Here is a 21199-nt window from a genome sequence, read left to right as displayed (position 1 = left end):
ATTATACAAAGGGAGGAAAAATCTATTTTCTCAAATCTTAAAATCTAGAGAACTGTAGGTACCCATGCAGATTATGAAAACAGTAAGGAAACAACAACTGAAGTGAAAGGGGATTAAGAAAGACATAAACAATTCCCCAAACAAAGGAGGCTCGAAGCCTCTGGTGTTGTCGGAAACTTCTGTGGAATGAAACCCTGCAGTTACTGTACAGCCCTCACCCATCTGGCCTCATTAGCTCTAGACCCAAAACTGACAGAGGGGGTGCTTACCTACAGTCATATTTTTCTAAAACTGAATCTAAACAACAATCCTTGTTTCTGATACTAGCCTTCCAGAGTCGATGTGGATATATGATTTTTTTTTTCATGGTTGTTAAAAGCCACAACTACAGCTTTGGATAAAGTTGATCTGTGAACATTGTCTGGTTAACCTGTGTTTCTCCGAACACAAAATCTGAGATATTGAAATTGTCATCCATGGGAACAGCAAGACAGCTTAAAATCCAATGGGTAGACACTGTGAAAAAAACAGTACTTACACAGAATTGTCTCAAACCTAATAGGAGAGACCTTCCTTATGTTAAACAAACAAACAAACAAAAACAAAAACAAAAAAACAGCAAGAAAGAGTAGCATAGGGAAGAACATCCCAAAGACCACACACAGTCTCCAGAAAGTCTCTCTGGAACTCTGTCCAGAGCTCCACTGGATACATCATGGGCTTCAAAACAGTGCTTGAAAAGTAAATGTGCAGTCTTTGTCCCTCTGCCTCAGGCTACAGTTCCCCTGGGGAGACAGGAAAGAGGGGTGTGTCGGGTGCAGGCTCTGGTTTCCAAAGTGAGGAAGCATCCAGGGCTGAATTTAGAGACCTTGCTGGCAGGAAGCAGAACATCAGCATGTTCAAGATTCACTTTGCCCCATTCTAGGGTTACCAGAGTCCTTTAATAAAAGCACAAAAGACACTGGTGAGAGCTTGGCTGGGTCACGCTTCCGACCAAAATAAGGAAGGACAACTGAGGTTGAAGAGATTCATTCTCTCCCCCAAAGCAGAAAGTCAGACATCATTTGACAACCCTTCATTACAGACACAAGACATACTGTGTCTGTAATGGGACCATCAGCAGGGCCGCAGTATAAATACTCAGACCCATGTATCCCGAGGCGGAATGACTGGGTTCTGGCAAAATTTTAAAGGCTAATAATGGGACGGAGGGGTTAGCGGCAGCATTGTGTAATGGGTACGTGGCACCCAAGGGCAGTGTAATGTGTTGCACCATCTTTCCCTGCACACTGTACCTACACCAGGATTTTCAGGAGTGGATATTGGAACTGCAAGACATGTTTCTTCCTCTGCCCACTTTTTGCTATGCCCCTGAGAGCTAGAGTCCAGACCTCATCTTCTACAGACACAGGCAGCTTATATAACCCTAGGGCAATATCTCTGCAGGTAAAAGAAATGATTTTGAAAACCTTTGTGTCAGTGTGTTTTGAAAGCAATTTCTCACTAATAGCCTTACAAAGTACATTTGCATTTAAACATTCAGAACCACCATCATTCTAAAATACAGTGCAAAGAAAGCCAGTCTAAAAAATTGTTCATGAAATTGGGGTGGGAGGAGAAATTGGGGTAGAGGGAGAAAACACCTAGAAGGAAAATTGAAGCCAGTGCCCCTAGATCAGTAATGAGCTATTTAGGAACTTGTTGGCAACCTTTAAATAGTGTTTCATTTTAATAGCAAATGTCACCGTGAGCACTTTTGGCCTGAAAAGACACTGTTTTTAAATAGGTTACCTTCTGAGAAGTTGACAATAGAGCACCTATGAGCTCAACTTAGAATACACCAAGCAAAACAGAAATATATTTATTAAGATACTGGCTTGATCAGTAAGTACAAATGGGGGAGGGAGGCTGTTTTGTTTGTTTGTTTTGCTTTGTTTTGTGTTGTCTGTGCAGAAATACTGAATTTTAGAGCAGGAAGAGGGTACCTGAGGGAGAGCTACCCTCCACACTTGGCTTTTTATAGATCTTAAGAAACTGAAATCATTTCCTTGAGAAAGGTGTCCTTACACACTGAGATCTCACCTCTATCTAGTGTGGTGCCAGCCCCTAAGAAGGCTCCACATGGAAAGCTTCCTAAGAAAATGGCCCACTCTTACAATGCTATCTGGGCTGTTATTACACAGCCTTTGTAGTTAAAGAGGGAGGCCAGTTCAATGCATGACCAGCACAAGAGCTCTGAGCACGAAAGAAGGACCTTGGAGATTATCTTATCCAACTTCCTCATTTTACAGAGGAGAAAAAGACGGCCCAGAAAAATAAAGCAACCAAGCCAGACTCCACGTCAGGTGAGAACCGGTTTCCCAACAGTGGCCCTACGGACACTCTTGAGGCCAGATATCTCTTTGTTGTAGAGGGCTGTCCTGTGCATTGGAAGATGTTTAGCAGCCTTCCTAGCCAGCAGCAATCCCCCCCACACAATTGTGACATCCAAAAGTATCCCAAAACATTGCCAAATGTCCTCAGGGAACACAGGGAAAGACAAAACTGTCCCCATTTGAGAACCACTGGGTTGGCAACTGGCATAACTGGTAACCAAATCCCTCACCTCGCCAAACTGGTGCTCTTTCATTACATGATTACTTGTTTTCAAATAAGTATTTCGGAACTAGGAAGAACTGATTAGTGCATTAAGCCATCACTGACATTGATTACATGTCAAATCATGTCATTCACAAGCTCTTAAGAATAAGTCTTAAAGATATGAACTAATTGCATTTACCCATCTAACTGTGTGCGCCTGGCACGAGTATAAACACGTATTTGCATGTACACATACATAAGGCCGAAACTATGCAACTATGAGTGTCTCGTTTCTTGGCTGGGCAAAGGATAGTGATGTCATGTTAAAAGACACTTCAGGGAGAAATCGCTCTACAAATGGTAGAATTTCTTACCACCCTTAAACAAATTCACCACATGTTGTACCTAAATATAGGTCATCATTTTTTATATTAACAAGAAGGAACCTCACTGTCAAATTGTTTAATCATCTTATTATAAAGATAAGAAACTCAGTCCAAAGAGCTGAGGTTTCCTAAAACAGTGCTTTAAAATCATGCCAGATTCCTTCTTAAACACAGATGAGAAAAATCAGGCATAGAAATTCATAGGACACACAGCTTCTACGACCAGTGGTAGCCTCTGATTTCAGAGTTCCCGTTAACCACGACCTTCCAATATTACCTGTTTCTCTTTTTCCGGTGTTCTCTATTAGAATTTTCTGATTCACTACCACTGCTTGTGTTACAGCGTGAGCGCGACCTGAAAACAAAATAAGAGCAAAAGGAAAAAAAAACAAAAAAACCCACATGTATGACAGATGAAAAATTTCAGAAAGGTTCATGTTGGTTCTTTAGAATTAATTTTGCAGTAAAATTACTAATCCAAACATAAGTAGCTGTCGTAGCCCTCTCCCAGTCAGAGTTTCTCAGTTCAGCCAGGCATCTGAATGTCTACAGAAATGAGAGCAGATTAAAGCAAATGTCACCATGCTCCCAGAAGGGACCACAGAAACAAATACTTCCAACAGAACTCTGACGTGGAAAAGCTAAAAGCCCCTGGGGTGGACTAAATATGGACACAAAAGTCCTGTCAAACCCCTACCTTCATGGAGAAAGGGAGAGTTTATTTCCCCTCCCCTTGAATTTGTGCTGGTCCTGTGACTGATTTTTACCAACAGAAGAAGGTGTAAGGGGTACTCTGCCAGTTCTAGGACAGTCTCTTAACAGGGCTGGTAGCTTCTGCTTCCTTCCAGCCACCTAAGTTAGCCAGGTGCAGAGACCACAGGCAGAGAGAGGTCCCAGGCTGCCAGCCATTCTGCCAGGGACTAGCTAGACTAGCTAACAAACTGTCTGTTCAATCAACAGAATCACACAAGATATATATGGTTGTTGTTATGTTCAACCACCAAGCTTTTGGTGGTTTTAACGTAGCAAGAGATAACCAAGGGAATTCCCTGGCGGTCCAGTGGTCAAGACTCCACGCTTCCACTGCAGGGGGCACGGGTTTGATCCCTGGTCAGGGAACTAAGATCCTGCATGCCACCACATGGTGCGGCAAAAAAAAAAAAAAAAAGAAAGAAAGAAAGAAAAAAAAAAAGAGATAACTGAGACAGCTCCTTTAAGACAAAAGGCAGAAAAAAGAATAAAAGAGAAACTCCTAAGGATGTTAAGAAAGGAAGACTGAGAACCAGTTGAAGCCAAAATTGATATTTCAAAGTTAAAAAAAAATTACAATACTCTTAAAGCAGCCATTAATAAAACAAAACAGTTTCCCCACTCCTGCCTCAGGTCTGGGCTGTGCTAATCTGCTAAGCCCCCTCCCTCTCCCTTGACCCTCCTTCCAATTTGTTTTCTTTACCTCCTCCTCTGCTTTAGATCTGAGTCCTCACCACTGTTATGGGCTTTCCTATGGAAAACAAACAAACGAAGACATTAAGGAGAATAGAAAATTATCAATTGGCTAAGGAAAGCATACCAAAATGAGTTTCACTTCAGTTAACGTACATCCCTTACATAGTCATCCATTCACCAAACACGTCAGTCACACATATATGCTCAGCCCTACAATTGCTCCCAGAAACATAATACCAACTGGCCTCAAGAAGCCAGCAATCTAGCAGGGGCTACAAACAGATCATAAATAACTATGCACAACATGTCTGGTAAGTTCCATTCATCCAATGAAGGGGTTCATCTGTAGTTCCTAGGTCTGCAGTTGAAACCGAGTGCTAACCTAATTAGGCCCACCAAACCTAACCTGCCTCGCATGCTTTTTTTTTTGGGGGGGGGAGGTGGGGGGAGTGGGCTGTGTTGGATCTTCGTTGCTGCGTGCGGACTTTCTCTACTTGCAGCAAGCGGGGGCTACTCTTCGTTGCAGTGCAGTGGCTTCTCTTGTTGTGGAGCACGGGCTCTAGGCGCGCGGGTTTCAGTAGTTGTGGCACATGGGCTCAGCAGTTGTGGCTCACGGGCTCTAGAGCGCAGGCTCAGTAGTCGTTGCACATGGGCTTAGCTGCTCCGCGGCATGTGGGATCTTCCCGGACCAGGGATCAAACCCGTGTCCCCTGCATTGGCAGGCGGATCCTTAGCCACTGTGCCACCAGGGAAGTCCTGCCTCGCGTGCTTTCAATTGATCTTAAACTAGATGCCCACAGCTTCCTTATACATGACACCTCTGACATATGGATCACAATGGTAATGGTTGCTTAAGTTGTTTTTCAGGAACTTGGAATTAGTTCTTGCCCAGTTCAGACCAGCTGAAACCACTCACCATTCAACTGGGCCTGCGTGACTGTCCGATGGATGACCTTTTGATGTCAGAGGGCCAAAACCTCCACCCTCAGAACATGTTAACTCCACCATCTTTTGAACATGTGTCCTATGAAGAGCCACGAAGCTCGACTACATTTGCACAGACCACCAATTACCCCCCTCTTCTTACCTCTAGTCACCTCTCCCCACGCCTCAGACCACCCTGCCTCTTTATCCCATGAATAGCCCTAAGCCCTGTCTTCAGGGAGGCAGATTTGAGATTTGTTCTCCCTTCACCTTGCTTGGCTGTCTCGTGAATAAACCGTTTCTCTGAAGCAAACCTTGGCATCTCAGCATTTGGCTTGCTGCAAAGTTGGGCAAACAAACCCAATTCAGTAACACAATCAACCAAGCCAAGTTCTGCCATAATCTGACATCAGCTCTCACCCAAATGCCCTTTCCAACACCCTGGGCTCCACGTCCCTTGTCATCTTCTCTAATGACCTCTTCACTACAACTCAGCAACCCCATCATGGTCACACTTTGGACTCTATCATCTGTAACCACCCGCAAACACTGCTCTCTGACTGAAATCTCCTCTCCTTCCTGAATACCACTTCCTATTTACCTTCAAACAGCTTCGATGGGGCACTCTAGTTAAATATGCGGGCTCTGTAGTCCTGAATGTGAATCCCATCCCATCCATTGTTAAGTTGTGTGATTTAAACAAATTACTTCTCTACTGAGCCTCAGTTTTAATAGTACTTCCCACACAGGGTTGTTATGAGGATAAAATGAATTAATATATTTAAAATGCACAGAGTAGGACCCGGCCCACTGTAAGCACTCAATAAATGCTGGCTATTATTAGTATTACTATTATTGCTTATTCAGTGACTTCCGTTCTATCTTTCTTTGACCTCAGTAGTACCATCTGTCTACAGACCTTGCAACTTTCCATCAGCTCCTCACCTTTTTTCGTTCCCTCCCTGACTCAGCTCAGATTTCCATCATCTCAATAACATGTATTCCAGTATTCGGAACTTCCTCCAACTCTGTTTTTTGTTCAGTCTTTTTGGCAAAACCCCAAGTATGGGTGAATCCAACTCTCCAGGTTCTCTGAGCCAGCCGGCAAAAGCTGGCTGAGCAGTGCTGGATGAAGTTATATAAAAGGGCATATTAGCTACACTACAAATCCATTTGCATAACCTCAAGTAGATCTACAACATGACCCAGCAATCCTACCACCTTTCTCTGATCTAAGTACTCTCAGTTTCTGTAAAGCAGTTTCAAACTCTTTTCACCTCGCAACCCTCTGACCCACAGTACTACTGCTTCAGCAGATGACTTTGTGTTCTCCTTCCAAAGCAAAAAGTAGCCAGCCATCAGATGGGAACTCTTTCCTCTTCCTGTTACCAAAAATAAAACTGACCAACATCTCCCTCTCTTATTTACGGAACTGTCCTTATAATTAAGGTCAGTCCCTTCACCTGTGCTGTGTGGGTCCCATCACCTCTTATCTACTCAGTGACTGTCACTAACTACCCTCCTATCGCTCACATATATTCAACTTGTCCTCATAGCAAATTCTTTCACCAGCTTTTCAACATTCTCAAGTCTCTCCTATTTAAACATACACACACCTACTTTGACTCCACATCACCCATGATTTCCTGCCCAGTCTGTCCTCTCTCCCTCAAAGCCACACTTCTTGAGAGAGGTATCTATGCCCTTTGGTCTCCATTTCCTTACCCTTTGTTATACGTGCCTTTGCACTCCAGTCAGGGCAGACATGGCTCTTTAATGCCGCATTCACGACTTTCATTCTCCCATTTTCCTAACATAATTATATCAAATAACATAACATTGATATGTAAACACAATTATATAACTATTGTTCACAGATGATCTAAACAGTGTTTCAGGAACACAATTCCATTCTTATATGGGTTTAAGATTTTCTTAGCGATGATAACTGCCTAGTTTTCTACGTACCTATCAGCTGCTTAGCCTTCCTTGTGCTTCTCACTGACTCTGCATCCCAACTCTGAGAAAACTGCAAAGCTCCTCCTGAGATGCACGAATACTCAGATAATCTGCAAGTTCTATTTACATCCCTCCTGGAGCCCTCTGCCCTCCTGCTCATATCTGAACAGCCTGCTGTCTAGTATTGCTGCACAAATGTCACTTTGGTTAACTCTCTTCACCATGAACCAGGGAATTCCTTTTGCTTCTGTTTGATGGTTCCCATATTTCCAGGTCTCATGGCCTCTTGTCTTGGTTTTGGTGGAACTTCCAGTTGTTGACAGAGAAAACTGCGTGGCAGGTACATTATTTTTTTTTGTTTTGAGAGCTGAAATTTCTGACAATGTCTTTATTCTACACATATAATTATGGTTTATCTGGGCACAGAATCCTAAATTGAAAATAATCTTCCTTCAGTATTTTGAAGGCAATGCCTCATTATCTTCTTTCCCTGCGTTTGCTGTTAAGCAGCCCAATGCCACGATTCTGATTTGTCACCATTTGTGCATGGACTTTCTTTTCTCTCCCATTTTCCTCCCCGACACCAAGTTTTAAAAATTCTTTCTTAATCTATAATGTTTTGAAATTTAATGATCTTGGTATGGATCTAATTTTTCAATCTAGTATGACAAATACTCAGCGGGCTCTCTCTATCTATAGAGTTAAATCATTCCGTTCTGGGATATTTTCTTGTACTATTTCTTTTTGTGTGTGTGTGTGTGTGTTTACTATTTCTTTAATAGTTTCCTCTCCCGCAATTTTTGTCTTTTTTCCCTTAGAAATTTTATTAGTCAAATGACTGATATCCAGGTTTGATCATTTTTAATCCTTATTTCCATGGATTTGTTTTGTTTTGTTTTGGTTCTACTTTGGGAAAGATTTCCTTAACTTTATCTTCCCAACCTTCTATTAATTACGTAAAATTCTACCCCACGAGTTTAAAATCTGAAAACTCTTACGCACTCTTTCCTTTCAATACCACAGTTTTCACTTTTCTAAAGATAATAAACTTTTTTAGAAATTTTTCTTTGTTTCTTATATTGTCTCTATTTCCTGTGAGTTCCCACACATGCACTCCTAATTGTTGGTTCAGTCTCTGTCTTTCCAACGAGATGCTATCCTCAAGTGCCAGGTGATTATGGCTCTCTTCGTATTTAAGCATTAGGCACTAAAAAGACTGGAACCCTCTGGATGGTGCAGTGCATGTTAACTGATGGCCTCACTGCAATGTGGAGCTAAGTAAAGTGGGTAGTCTCAACCATTTCATTGGAGAATCCTTTGAAAGCTGCTATCTGTAGGCCTTTTCCCTAGTACCATATCTTACAGTGAGATTTTCTAATTTCATGCCTAGGAGATATAAGCCTGGCTTCTAGCAGTCTGGGAATGAAGAGAGACGGAAGCTATTTAGTAACCAGCTTTTCCACTCTCTTGATTTTTCACATGGACACAATTTCTCTAACTCTTTTACAAACTAATCCTCTTCAACTAAAGCAAATAAATGCTAAAGTTTCTCACAGCTCTGTCACTGGCTTTGTCTTTGCATTCTATCCATACTGTCTATCTAGACAGCCTCAGCTCTATTTCATATTTCAACTAACACCTACGAGAAATCTATATTTCAGTCCAGATGGCTAATCTAGCTCCTGACTTATATCCAACAATCCATGTAAATCCCGCACGTGGACTTCTCAAAGGTACCACAAATTCAACTTATCAACAACCAAACTCAGAGCTATCCTTTTTGAGCCTGTAATGTCCAGGTGGTTCTTATTTCAGTGCATCACACCTCAATCCATGAAACTGCACAAGCCCGGACTCATTCTTGACATCTGTCACTCCTTCACCCCTCATTTTGGTCCTTCTAGTCCCATTGCTTTTACCTCCTACAGGGTCTCAAAACCATTCACTTCCTTATATCTCCACATCACCACCTTGGCGCAAGCTCCCATTCTCTCTCGCCAGGACTCATATGCTGCCTGGTCTATTTCCCCTACTACCTTCTTCCACCTTTTCTCCACAAAACAGTAAGGATCATCTTTACCCAATACAATTGCAACTGTGGTATCACCCCCTTAGAAAAACCACTGGTCTAATGACCAAAATCCTCAACAAAGTCCAGGTGTCCTTTGAGATCTGGCCTCATCTTTCTCTCTGGGCTCATTTCCAACACGTTTCTGTTCACTCAGTGCTTGAGCAACACTGGTCTTTCAACCTTTTCACGAATGCTCCCCACTCTGTTCCATCCCAAGGCCCCTGAATATGTTGCCCCCGTTCCTGGAATGATCTTTCCTCTCCTTGCCTGCTCTGGTCTCAGCACCCAGCTCAAGAATCCAACCTCAGGGAACACTTCCCTGACCTCCTTGACTCAAGGACTCAGCAAAACTTCCCCTATTGGTGCTGGCTACACAAGTGTTTGGTTTGTTAAAATTTATCAAGCTGTTATACCTGTGATATGTGTACTTTTCTGGAGACATGTTAGGTTACAATAACAAGTTCTTATAAATCCCTCTAAGCACCCTATTAACTCCCCACTCAAGGACATAGAAAAGTTATAACTGCATAGGCATTTGTGTGATTCGTGTATTTCTTCCCCAAATTGTAAGCTCCCAAAGGGCAGGGACTTTCTCTAGTGCTGTTTAACACAGTGCCTGGCATAAAGTAGGCACTAATTAACATTTCTGAGTGTGAAAATGGATAGGGGTGAAAATAACTTGTACTGGCCAGGAAGTATGCTAGCTTTCTTCTTCTAGAACAGGACTGCTTAAACAAGCAGGCTTCTGGGTCTCCATGAACCTTGAAAAATTCTATGAAAATTTGTACGTGTATTTAATTAAGTACTTTTTCCTCCTCCGGAATGAATCCAACATTTCATCAGATTCTCAGAGAGTTTTATCACCCAAAAAGATTAAGGATCAGTGTTCTAGACTCAGCCAGAATTTGACAGACTTATCCATTTAATGACAAACAACTGGCAAAATAAGAAATTTTGATATGTTTTGCAAAACATGTTATCTTGGCCATGCACTGCAAAATAGAATTTTCTATTATTAAATTTAAGTCCTTGAGATTCCTCCATGCTGATGACAAATCTAGGTTTTAAATGTCAGAGTTTATCCAGCTATGCAGGGATTTGTGCCCAAGGGCAAGGTAAATATGTGTGAAGATAAAACAAGACTGAGAAGGACAGGGCAATGATAGGGCATTTAGAGTGGAAAGAAACAAAGAATGAGCTCTAGCTCTTTATACCAACATGCAGCAATGTCTAGTCTCCTCAAAACACACATGCCCAATAAGAGACCTTTCAAGTACCACACAGAACCAGACAGAGGCTCTGATGCTCAGACAAAAAGACTCTCTATAAAATCAAAAGCCTTTCCTCTGGATGGTGCCAATGAAAGGATCCTGTGTCCACGCACCACAATTACTTCTCTGTATTTCACAGGAAGCCAGCAGAAAACGTATCTCAGTATAAAAGTCATTAAGTCTGGATTTGGGAATATGTGTGCTCCCGACTATTTCAAGCAATTAGTTCAGGGGAAAAAATGTAAATTTTGATAAAGAATGTAGAAACTTGATAAATTCATTTTCAAGCATATTAAAATAAAAATGACCATCTGCTCAATGTGTGTAATTATTTTATTTAGGGAATGCTGAAAAAGTACGCTAATAATTTAGGATGAAAAACTATAAAAACCCATCTATTTAACAATCAAACAGTGCCAAATTCTTAATACATTTAGCAATTCCCACTACCCACATCCCCTCAACACATATATACACACAAATACACTTTAAAGTGTTTCCCAGTGATGTTGCCTTGGTTTTAAGTGTTGTCCAAGATGAACCAATTGTTGGTAGGGAAGGAGGGCAGAAAATCTATTCCCCTGCCTTAAGTGATGACTCATTATCCCTGCCTTTTTCAGATGTACAGACCTGGATCCACTTCTAGACTGGAACAGTTACCCACAAGGAACAGCTACCATTTTCTCCCCAAGCCTGTTTTCTCATCTGTAAAAGTGAGATAACAATGCTGGGCCAGGGATTTTCCATCGGTTCTCAGTCCCATCTGGACCCACCGTTAATCTCCCCTGTATTGCCAAGACTGGAGGCCTTAATATCACATCTTCCTGGATTCCTTTGCCACTTAGGCACTCAGGAGAGATTTGAAGGCAGGAGGAAAGGGCAAGTGATTTTGCTTCTGGCAGCACCTGTGGCACCCACTGTTGCACTCCTTACAACTGGGGGTTCCACAGTGTTAGCTATGGCAGTGGTACCTCCAGCAGTGGCAGCAAGAGTCACTCCTACAGTGGCGGAGCCCCCAGCAGTGCCAGCAGCAAGTACAGGCACCTGAGGGCCAGCTGAAAGGCGGAAGCAGCCTTGACTCTCTGGGTGACACCCCCGTCTCTCCTCTTACTCCTGGCCGCACAGTGTCCAGGTCGCAGACGTGCACCACTCTCTGCCTTTTGTTCCTTCAGTCCTGCTCACATTTGTGTACCAATCCCTGCATTAATCCCTCTCTGTTGGAAAGGCCTAGTGACTGAATGATACATATGCCAATTTCCATAGGGGTATCATAAGGATCAAATGAGATAACACATAGCAAGTAATCTGCTCAGTACTTGGAACATGGTAAATGCCAGCTATTTTTCCATTATTCTATCTAATCGTGTTGCTCACGATCTAGCTCCCCCTTCTCGGTCCTACTAGGTGAAGGTGATGACCTTTCCCTTCTTAATCACCAAAGGATTTCAGTGAAGTTGGACCTGGTTTGAGGAAGCTGGGGATGAAGACTCTGGGAAACTAGCAAAAGTAGAAGACATCAAACAGGGATGGACCAGCAAGTGAGTACGAACAAGGGCAGAGAAAAGAGAAGGGCTTCTGCTTTCTAAATCTACAGTGTACACAAAAAGAACCTTGACAGTTATCTGAAAACCTGACCTGAACTTCTCATAATTATAAGTCACTTATAAAATACCATTTATGTAGGTACCCAAAGTAAAGCACAGTCCCCATCAGGGAGAAATGAAATGAGTTTCTCTGGTAAGTGATTTCTAGGTCTTCCTCTCTTGGACCTGTCATATTGCCCAGGCTGCTTTGCAGAGACAGTCCAAAACTGCTAGATATGAATTTTTTTTAGTTAAGTACACACACGCAAATATAATCACACAAACAATGTGACCTGCTGGGTAAAGTGTAACAGGATTCATTTTCTCTGTTCTTTGAAAGGGGTTTTACTCAAGTTTAAGCAACAATATCAGTCCTGAGAGCAAAGCACTCAGTCTCAACTAAGAGATTTCTCTCTAAACATAATCCTATCTTCTCAGATCAAAACATTTAAATCTTTTATATATTAATATGTACCATTAATACAATATATATTATATACACCACATATTATATATACTATATAATATCTATTCTCAAAATACATTATATACATTTTTGTAAATTTAGTCTTAACTACAATACAGAAAGTGAGTTCCCATCAATATTTTATGAAATTATTCTCTGAAACTCTGGCTGTTTAAGAGAAATGCTTCAGGACCCCTAGCTTATTTTATCTCAATTAAAAACAAAACATAAACACATATCCTTATTGTGAAGCAATTATACTCTAATAAGGATGTTTAAAAAAAAAAAAAAAAAACCCAAAACAAGCTCTCTGTTACCACGGGGAGACAATCATGATACTATGAGAGTAACCTGTGATTAAAATGCGGCTGGGATCCAGAGCTTCTGTTGGGAATTTAAAACCAAGGGTCGTTCAGCTTACCTCCTCCTGGTGGGCTGTACAGAGTCATGGTCGCTCCCACACGAGGGGTTTCGGCGGCGCGCGTAGGGGAACTTGGGGGATTTCGTGCGGTCGTTCGGGGAGTTGTAGAGTCCGCTGGAGTGGAAGAGGAAAGGTCAAGGACGTCCGCAGAGGGCCTGGAGGAGCAACACCCTAACCTGGATCTAGGGAAGCGTTCATGACTGCACATTTGTTACTTGCAGGGGAATACTGGGTCATGGGCACATGGTTCTCTTTGCTGACAAGACTTCTTGAAAGAAAGGAGAAGTAAACAAATCATAAAAATCTTCATTTTGCAGGAACGGGTTTGTCTCACTGGCCTTCAACAGTAAGAAATCAACACACACAAATGGTGGCAATAACAACAACAATCTGCACTTATGATGAACCTACCACATGCCGGGTGCTGCCTGAGCTGAGGGCTTTATATTCGTTATCTCAGCTTTTCTCCAGATCAACCCTAATCACCGAAGTACAATTATTAGGCCCATTTAACAGAAAAGAAAAAACAGAAATACAGAATGTGTTTAATTAAGCAGCCAAGTAAAGTAGCTAGGAAAGAGGCAGAGCTAGAATCTGAACCACTGCATGGTCAGACCTGGAACCACCGTAACTATATGGCCAGTAAGTTATGATGCAGGTCTGTTCCTGGTATGGTAGTTGTGAACAAAAGAAACTAAATATTTCTATATTTCTAGGAATAAAGGTCTACTAGGAGCACTATTCATGAGCTATAGTTTTCAACTCAAGTTTTTACAAGAACTATGAAATTGGGAAAATTACCATTAATATGTCATTTCGCATATTCTAATGACCACCAAGCCATCCTAATGCCCTTTCAGGCAGTTTCTTAGTATATACAAATTTTCCTTTCTGTCTTTCCAGGAGAAAGTTTCACATTAGGACACATCCTGTTGACTTCTACTTCAGAAGTTCTCGGTCACACAGATTTAGGAATCTGACTGACTTGTCCACAGTTAGTCATCACCAGCCACAAAGCAGTTGGATTCCATTATTTAACAAGCTGCAATTGCTAACCCCTTTTATACTGTTCTCCTTTGTAAAAACAATGATTCTCTTTACCTCTGGGGGCCATTTTCTTCCCACGGCGCATGAGATTTGCTTCTTTGGGTAACAGGGCTGTTTTCATTCTTTGCTTTCTTAAAGCTTTAATTAAAAAATAAAAAGAGTGTAGAAAGTAAATTAGCTAGAAAATAAAAGGAAATTAACTCACAGACTTATTTCTTCAGTAAAATTATTTAACAAATGTTTTAAAATGTGTTTTTATTTATACCTGTGACTCATTCCAGAAAGAATATAAAGTGGCTACCTTAATTTAAAAAAATACTTGTTTCCAGCAGTACTTTGGGGGTCTCTTTTCCCCTTCTTTCTTTCTAGTTTTATTTCTTTATGTCAACCAAATGCCAAGTCATCAATTGTTAAGAACCTTTCTAAAGAGTCCACCTGCAGGATAGGAAAAAAGGGCACCAGCAAGCCAAGAAAAGAAGGCTGATTAGAAAAGAAAGTTGGGTATCTGGGCTCATGAAGCTGGCTCCCTCTTTTCAGCAGTGGTCAGAGACCACTGGCTTTGGCCTTGGGTCTGAATCTATGCAGGCCGGTCAGCTCTGGCCAGGTTCAGGCTACCCGAACTGACTTTCTCTGCCCCCAGCTTCTGTCATATCTTGGCTTCATCCTTCCAAATCAGAATGACTTTCAAACGCTATTTCCTGACCTAGTATTATCTTTCTGCCCTAAGAATGTAAATATAACTGAGTTGTTATTCAATCCCAACAAATTGTTTTAGAAACACATGGGAGACACAAGGAAAGGATTCATCAGAACTCTTCTGTCACCAGGGGAGGAGGGGAGGTGTGTCACCTCTCACTTCCCCGGGAGACTCCACTTCAGAAAAAGATAGATCTACTTAACTCTTAATCCACTTTTAACCCTGGCTTTTTGAGGAATCCTCTATTTAATAGTCCTGGAATATGGTCATAGCAGAGTTCTTTGTAACAGTCAAGAAAGAGGAGAGAGAAAATAACAAGGTCATTTCAAAAAATGAAAATAAACTTGTACTCTAGCATACTATATTCATAAAGGAATTAATACAACATAAGCCTAAAAAATTAGATATTTGACAAAGGCACGTAACAGAGCATTAGTAGATAGTAGGTATGTTTTACTTATATATGAGCAATATATTCTTCTTATAAAGGTTAAAAAATATTTGGAAGATCAAATTTCTAAAGTAAAACCTTACTTTTGAAATGAGGAAAAGTAATAAATATGGTAGATTTAATACAACAGTAGAGAGTTTGTGTTTAATAAATCAGAAAGAAAAGAGAAAAGGGAGATTGAGAAATGCAGCAGGGAGATGAAAGGGAAATTGAGAGAGCAGTGAAAGAATAATGAAAACCTGGGGGGCAAATTAATTGCGTTCACTGCCTGAGCTATTTCTCATCTGGAGCTTGAGTGGGAAAATCTGGCGGCCCTTCAGGTATCAGTCCTATTGGCAAGAATGCAGTTACCGAGGGGATTGAACTCCTTCTGTACATTCTAAAAAGGCTTGGGATCTGAATTTCATGCAAGATTACTGTTCTTATGTTGGACTTACCATAAGCATATCCTGTACATACAGATTAAGATGACTCACTAGCCACAGCCGTGAGGCTGACTAAGGGAAGCACAGTAAACGAAAGTGTACGCAAAAGCAAAGAACTTGTCATTCCAAAAAGAAACCCTGTACAGGGAGCTCCCTATAACTAAACAAAACAAAATGATGGCAAAACCCTGGGGACACACTGCAACTCTGAGAACTTTCATAACTTAGAATTATTTTGCTGAGAAATCATAAACTATATCCCTCCAAGTAACAACAACCCAGTTGAATGAAAACACCAGTATTTACTAATGAAAGATGGAGTAGATGATCTAAGAAGTCTCTCAAGGTCACGTATTTCTGACTGCTTGGACTTCTCCATGATGCATGTGGAGCAATCTCTATTTAGGAAGTGAGCTGATGAAAGCTACTCATTGTATGTGTAACATCCTGTTCCATGAACATAATTCGAGATAGGAAAAAGTGATGCTGAAACAGCGCCTTAACAGAGAACAAGGCTGATCTTTCAGGGAAACAGTCCACGTGATATATTAAGAGAAGGTCTTTCCGCTGGGGGAGGCTGCTGGGAAAATTGGTGCAGAGGACCATGACAACTCTTTATACATATGCAATCACTGCCTTCTGAAACCCTGCGCCTCTAAATGCTATAAACCCTCTTTCTAGGGCCACAGTTCAATGCACCGCTGTAATGAACGCAGTACAATGAATGTGAATATGATCTACTTTACTTCCCAGGTCCCTCTGAGTTAGTCCATTATATCATGCCATTTAAAAAATCCCATGGAATTTTCACTTTGCTCAGAGAAGGCAGACCACACACTATCTCTGACTTCATCGTGCTATGACAGCAGGAGCATTTCCTTCAAATGAGAGGGACATATCCTGATGTTTTATATTTCACTGGCATTTTAAAGTATTCTTTGGCCCACAGTTTTTTCATCAAAAGTACTAGTTAATTATCAGAGTGAAAAGATTCTTAACCTTGCCAACAGAAAAAAAGCATTTCTGTGACAGCATATAGTGGTGTGTCGTTTCAGTTAACTGACTGACCTTTTTATTGGTGAAGGTGCGATAATTTTAGTTGTTCCTTCATTTTCTCCATTTTCCGTGTTTGCAGTTACCCGATTTATGCTGTCTGATCCTAGTAGCAAAGAGGGGAAAGAAAGAGATAGTGGAGAAGAAAAGAAAGGAGATAGTGGTCAGAAAAACACAAAGAAGCAAAAAAATATTTTAAAATGTAACTTTAGGGACGTCATGGCACATTGTATTGATAAATTTTAATTCCATATACACAATGAATTGCCCAATAAATCTGAGTTACTATTGTCTGAAATGTACTAAGCCCTCAACATAACAATGTCCAAAGGGGTCTAGGTTATGGCACCACTTTAAAATGGTACCTTTTGAGACTTTAAGAGTTAAAAAAGTCCCCACATCAACTGTTAAAATAAGAATCTAAGATATTTAGTACTATTATATTGGAATGTAAGCCATTCCAATTGGTCCTTGGAAACTACGTTGTGAAAAAGTTACTGTTTCTTGGCATGCCATGACAACCCTCATTCTCAATCAAACCTACCCAAAATATTTCGAACCTGAAAATATTCCAACTCATAATGCAAATGGCAAAACCAGAGTAATATAGACGTGAATTGTATCACTCACATAAAAAAAAGTTTTCAAATGTGTTTTTTAATGTAAATATCCCTTAAAGTCTAAAACTGACTTTTTAAAAAGCTGTTATTCCGCAGATTTGCATACACGCTAGATGAACCAGCAGAGGGAGCCCCCAGCAGACACAATGTTGGAAATCATGATCCAAATAAAGTGCAGCAGATGGGCCCATCCAGGAAGTCTGGATCCCATTCTTGGGAGGGAGGCAGATAAGCCTGCAGGGGTGAGATGTGCAGCACTGATGAGGAGTCTTCTTTTCTCTAGTGGCGTGCCCCTCACTCTGGGAGGTACAGGGGAAACCAGGGAGGGGATGTCCAAAGCCCTTGTTAAATTAACCATGTGGCAAGCAGGTGTGTCTTCCTCAGAAAGGCATCTTGTATGTCCACGGATCAGGTCCTTCAATCCAAAGAGTAATCACCCCTAACGGTTTTCGAGTCGTGAGGTGAGTTTGTAATACTAATAAGAGCTAATATTTACTGAGCACTTAACCATGTGTTGGGTGCTGTCCCAAGTACTTCCGGGTCTATTTACTCATATAATCCTCAAAATAATCCTCTAAGGTAGATACTAATATTATCCCCATTTTTAAAGATAAGAAAAACAGGACTTTGTCAAGGTCCCACAGCACATGAGTGGGGAGGAGGGGAGCAGCTTTAAAACCCAGCAGTCCGGCTCCTGAGTCTTAGCTCTAAGCCACCACAATACACAGCCTTCCATGACCACCTGCACCTCATCCTCAAAAATCAGTCTAAATTAAGGGTCCGCTGGGAGAAACAGACTCTTTAGAAGATAAGTGAAAAGAATGTCCAATGAGGGGACTTCCCTGGTGGTCCTGTGGGTAGGACTCCACGTTCCCAATGCAGGGGGCCCGGGTTCGATCCCTGGTCGGGGAACTAGATCCTGCATGCACGCTGCAACTAAGACCCGGCGCAGCCAAGATAAATATTAAAAAAAAAAAAAAAAAAGAATGTCCAGAATATTTAATAGCCAACTAAGAGAAGAATTCTCTCTCAAGGGCAACCAACACTGAAAGACAACAAGAGAAACAAGTGAGCACCCCAAAGTTGGCCATTCCCTCCAGAACACTTGGAGGCAGGTTTGGCCACTCATCAAGAATGATAAACATTAAGGCATACACCTTGAACACAGAAAGAAAACAGTGGTTTCAAATAAGAGCTCCAACAACTATTAATTACAAGGAATTTGACATGGATTCAATATCTGAATTTTGTTCCTATTTTGGAACCCTGAAATGAAAAGGCGAACCTGAAGATATGTGGCATTAAAGGTACGCTCATGTGGGAGCAACATTCAGAATCCAGGCATTAGAAGACAATAACATTGGGATCTACGGAAAATTTCACCAGGTGTAATAAGTGGAACACAACCAACTCCCGTGAACAACCCCATGTGCTATCAGACATCAGAGTGGCCAGTCACTGTCTATTTTGCCATAACCCTTAATAAAAATCACCTAGGCAGATTCCCAAAATTGCAGGTGCAGATTGGAGATGGAGCTGCTTCTCAAAAGTGGAATTCCATGTGGCACGGCCCTGGGACAGTGGCAGGAGGGATTAATTCATTTGTTCCCCAGACAGAATTACCCCAACATCAATATTTTTAATTGTTTTGAATACATGTTTTTAAAATGGGGTATTGTTTTCAGCAGGTATTACTAATTTATACTGCAAGGGACCTTCAGGTACCCAAGGCTATTTCCCAGGCTGGGGGGTATGGCAGGGGGCGGGGGGCACAGCAGGGAGACCAAAGCCCAAATGCCCAGTGGCAATAAGAGCAGTGGAAGAAGCACTGAGTGAAGACGAGCATTACTGTTAACTGAATCCCTGCACAACTAGCTTGTGGATAGGCCTGGGTTTGCTCCAAGTCTCATCTCTTTAGACTGAGCAGTCTTTTCTGTTTTTTTGCTTGTTTATTTTTTAATTGGAGTGTAGTTGATTTACAATATTGTGTTACTTTCTGCTGTACAGCAAAGTGAATCAGTTATACATATACACATATCCACTCTTTCATTACAGAGTACTGAGTACAGTTCCCTGTGCTACAGAGTAGGTCCTTATTAGTTATCTATTTTATATATAGTAGTGTGTCTATGTCAATCCCAGTCTCCCAATTTACCCGTCCGTCCCTCTCCCGCCTGGTAACCATAATATTGTTGAGCAGTCTTAGTCTAACAACCTTGGGGAAAGTGAGGCTGCCTGATCACTTTCACCTGGTTTCCTTCCGAAGCTTCCAAAAACTTAAAAAACAGATAAAAAACTGAGCACTATCTTAAAATAGAAAAATTTCAAACTATATATGCATACGTTTTTTCTTAAAGAAACCAACATTGGGTTATTCACAATATCTAAACCATAATTCTTGACATCAAACACTAGATCTATGGTTTTCCCAAAGAATTTCAGGGAAAAAAATCACACACAAGCTCTCTCTCAGACACTCACAAACACCATAGCCAGGCTTCTTCAAAATAAACTGTTTGGGGCTTCCCTGGTGGCGCAATGGTTGAGAATCTGCCTGCCAATGCAGGGGACACGGGTTCGAGCCCTGGTCCGGGAGGATCCCACATGCCGCGGAGCAACTAGGCCCGTGAGCCACAACTACTGAGCCTGCGCGTCTGGAGCCTGTGCTCCCAACAAGAGAGGCCGTGATAGTGAGAGGCCCGCGCACCGCGATGAAGAGTGGCCCCCGCTTGCCGCAACTAGAGAAAGCCCTCGCACAGAAACGAAGACCCAATAGAGCCAAAAATAAATAAATGAATAAATAAATAAAAATAAATTTAAAAAAATAAATAAATAAATAAACTGTTTGACTGACAAGACTATTTTACTAACATAAAATGGTATATATGTCAGTCATATAACTCTCATATACACATCATAACTAGATAGGGTAATACAATTTAATTTATGGTTCTTTTATATTCAAAACAGTGTACTACTAAACAAAAAGTCTGTTTATATGTATTTTCCTCCTCTATAGCTATGTGAACTGGACAAGCCTATGGCGTAAAAGCCTTACTAGGAAAACAGACTATACGGAGAAAAGCCACTTACAAGCCTTAACTCAATGGGAGCACTTCTGAAGTATCCATTCACATAATATTCATATCCTAACTATAAATTACTCTTTTCTATTCATGAACGTAGGGCTCTTAAAAAGCCCTAATTAGGCAATACTTATTAGCTTTATGTTACTAAATGCGCACTTAAAAGTAATAACTGTACTTTTTAAATTTTATTTTATTTTTTTTCCAGCTATGTTGGGTCTTCGTTGCTGTGCGCAGGCTAGTCTCTAGTTGCGGCAAGCGGGGGCCACCCTTCTTTGTGATGCGTGGGCTTCTCATTGCGGTGCGCGGGCTTCTCATTGTGGTGGCTTCTGTTGTTGCGGAGCACGGGCTCAAGGCGCATGGGCTTCAGTGGTTGCAGCACACGGGCTCAGTAGTTGTGGCACGCGGGCTCTAGAGCGCAGGCTCAGTAGTTGTGGTGCACGGGCTTAGTTGCTCTGCGGCATGTGGGATCTTCCCGGACCAGGGATCGAACCCGCATCAGCAGGCGGATTATTAACCACTGCGCCACTAGGGAAGTCCCATAGCTCCATTTTAAAGAGAAAAAGGAGAAGCCAAATATTAACTAAAATAATTAACTGATAACAATGGAATTTCAGGCATTGCTCCAGGAGGAATTTTGAGGCTGAAGAAATCGTTTTTCACCACTCCGTTTTCATTGTAAATTATAATGGACCACCAGAAAAGAATATAAC

At 41.4% G+C, this 21199-nt stretch overlaps 1 protein-coding gene across 4 annotated transcripts in view; it reads right to left on the bottom strand.

The window, feature by feature from the left end:
* EPB41L4A (erythrocyte membrane protein band 4.1 like 4A) overlaps positions 1-21199 on the bottom strand; it is a 264564-nt gene that overhangs the window by 30259 nt on the left and 213106 nt on the right. For 2 of the 4 annotated variants that reach the window (XM_036848717.1, XM_036848719.1), the window contains 5 exons: positions 16796-16886; positions 14209-14292; positions 13108-13221; positions 4420-4467; positions 3244-3321 (listed from right to left, as the gene is read on the bottom strand). In XM_036848717.1, coding sequence (XP_036704612.1) covers positions 3244-3321; positions 4420-4467; positions 13108-13221; positions 14209-14292; positions 16796-16886 — 415 coding nt within the window. The remainder of the gene's footprint in view (positions 1-3243; positions 3322-4419; positions 4468-13107; positions 13222-14208; positions 14293-16795; positions 16887-21199) is intronic. The other 2 variants (XM_036848718.1, XM_036848720.1) reach the window with 2 other exon arrangements.

This window comes from Balaenoptera musculus, chromosome 3, assembly GCF_009873245.2.
Source record: "Balaenoptera musculus isolate JJ_BM4_2016_0621 chromosome 3, mBalMus1.pri.v3, whole genome shotgun sequence".
NCBI classification, from domain to species: domain Eukaryota; kingdom Metazoa; phylum Chordata; class Mammalia; order Artiodactyla; family Balaenopteridae; genus Balaenoptera; species Balaenoptera musculus.
The sequence above is the reverse complement of the archived record's forward strand: the minus strand, read 5'-3'. Positions and strand labels throughout refer to the sequence as shown.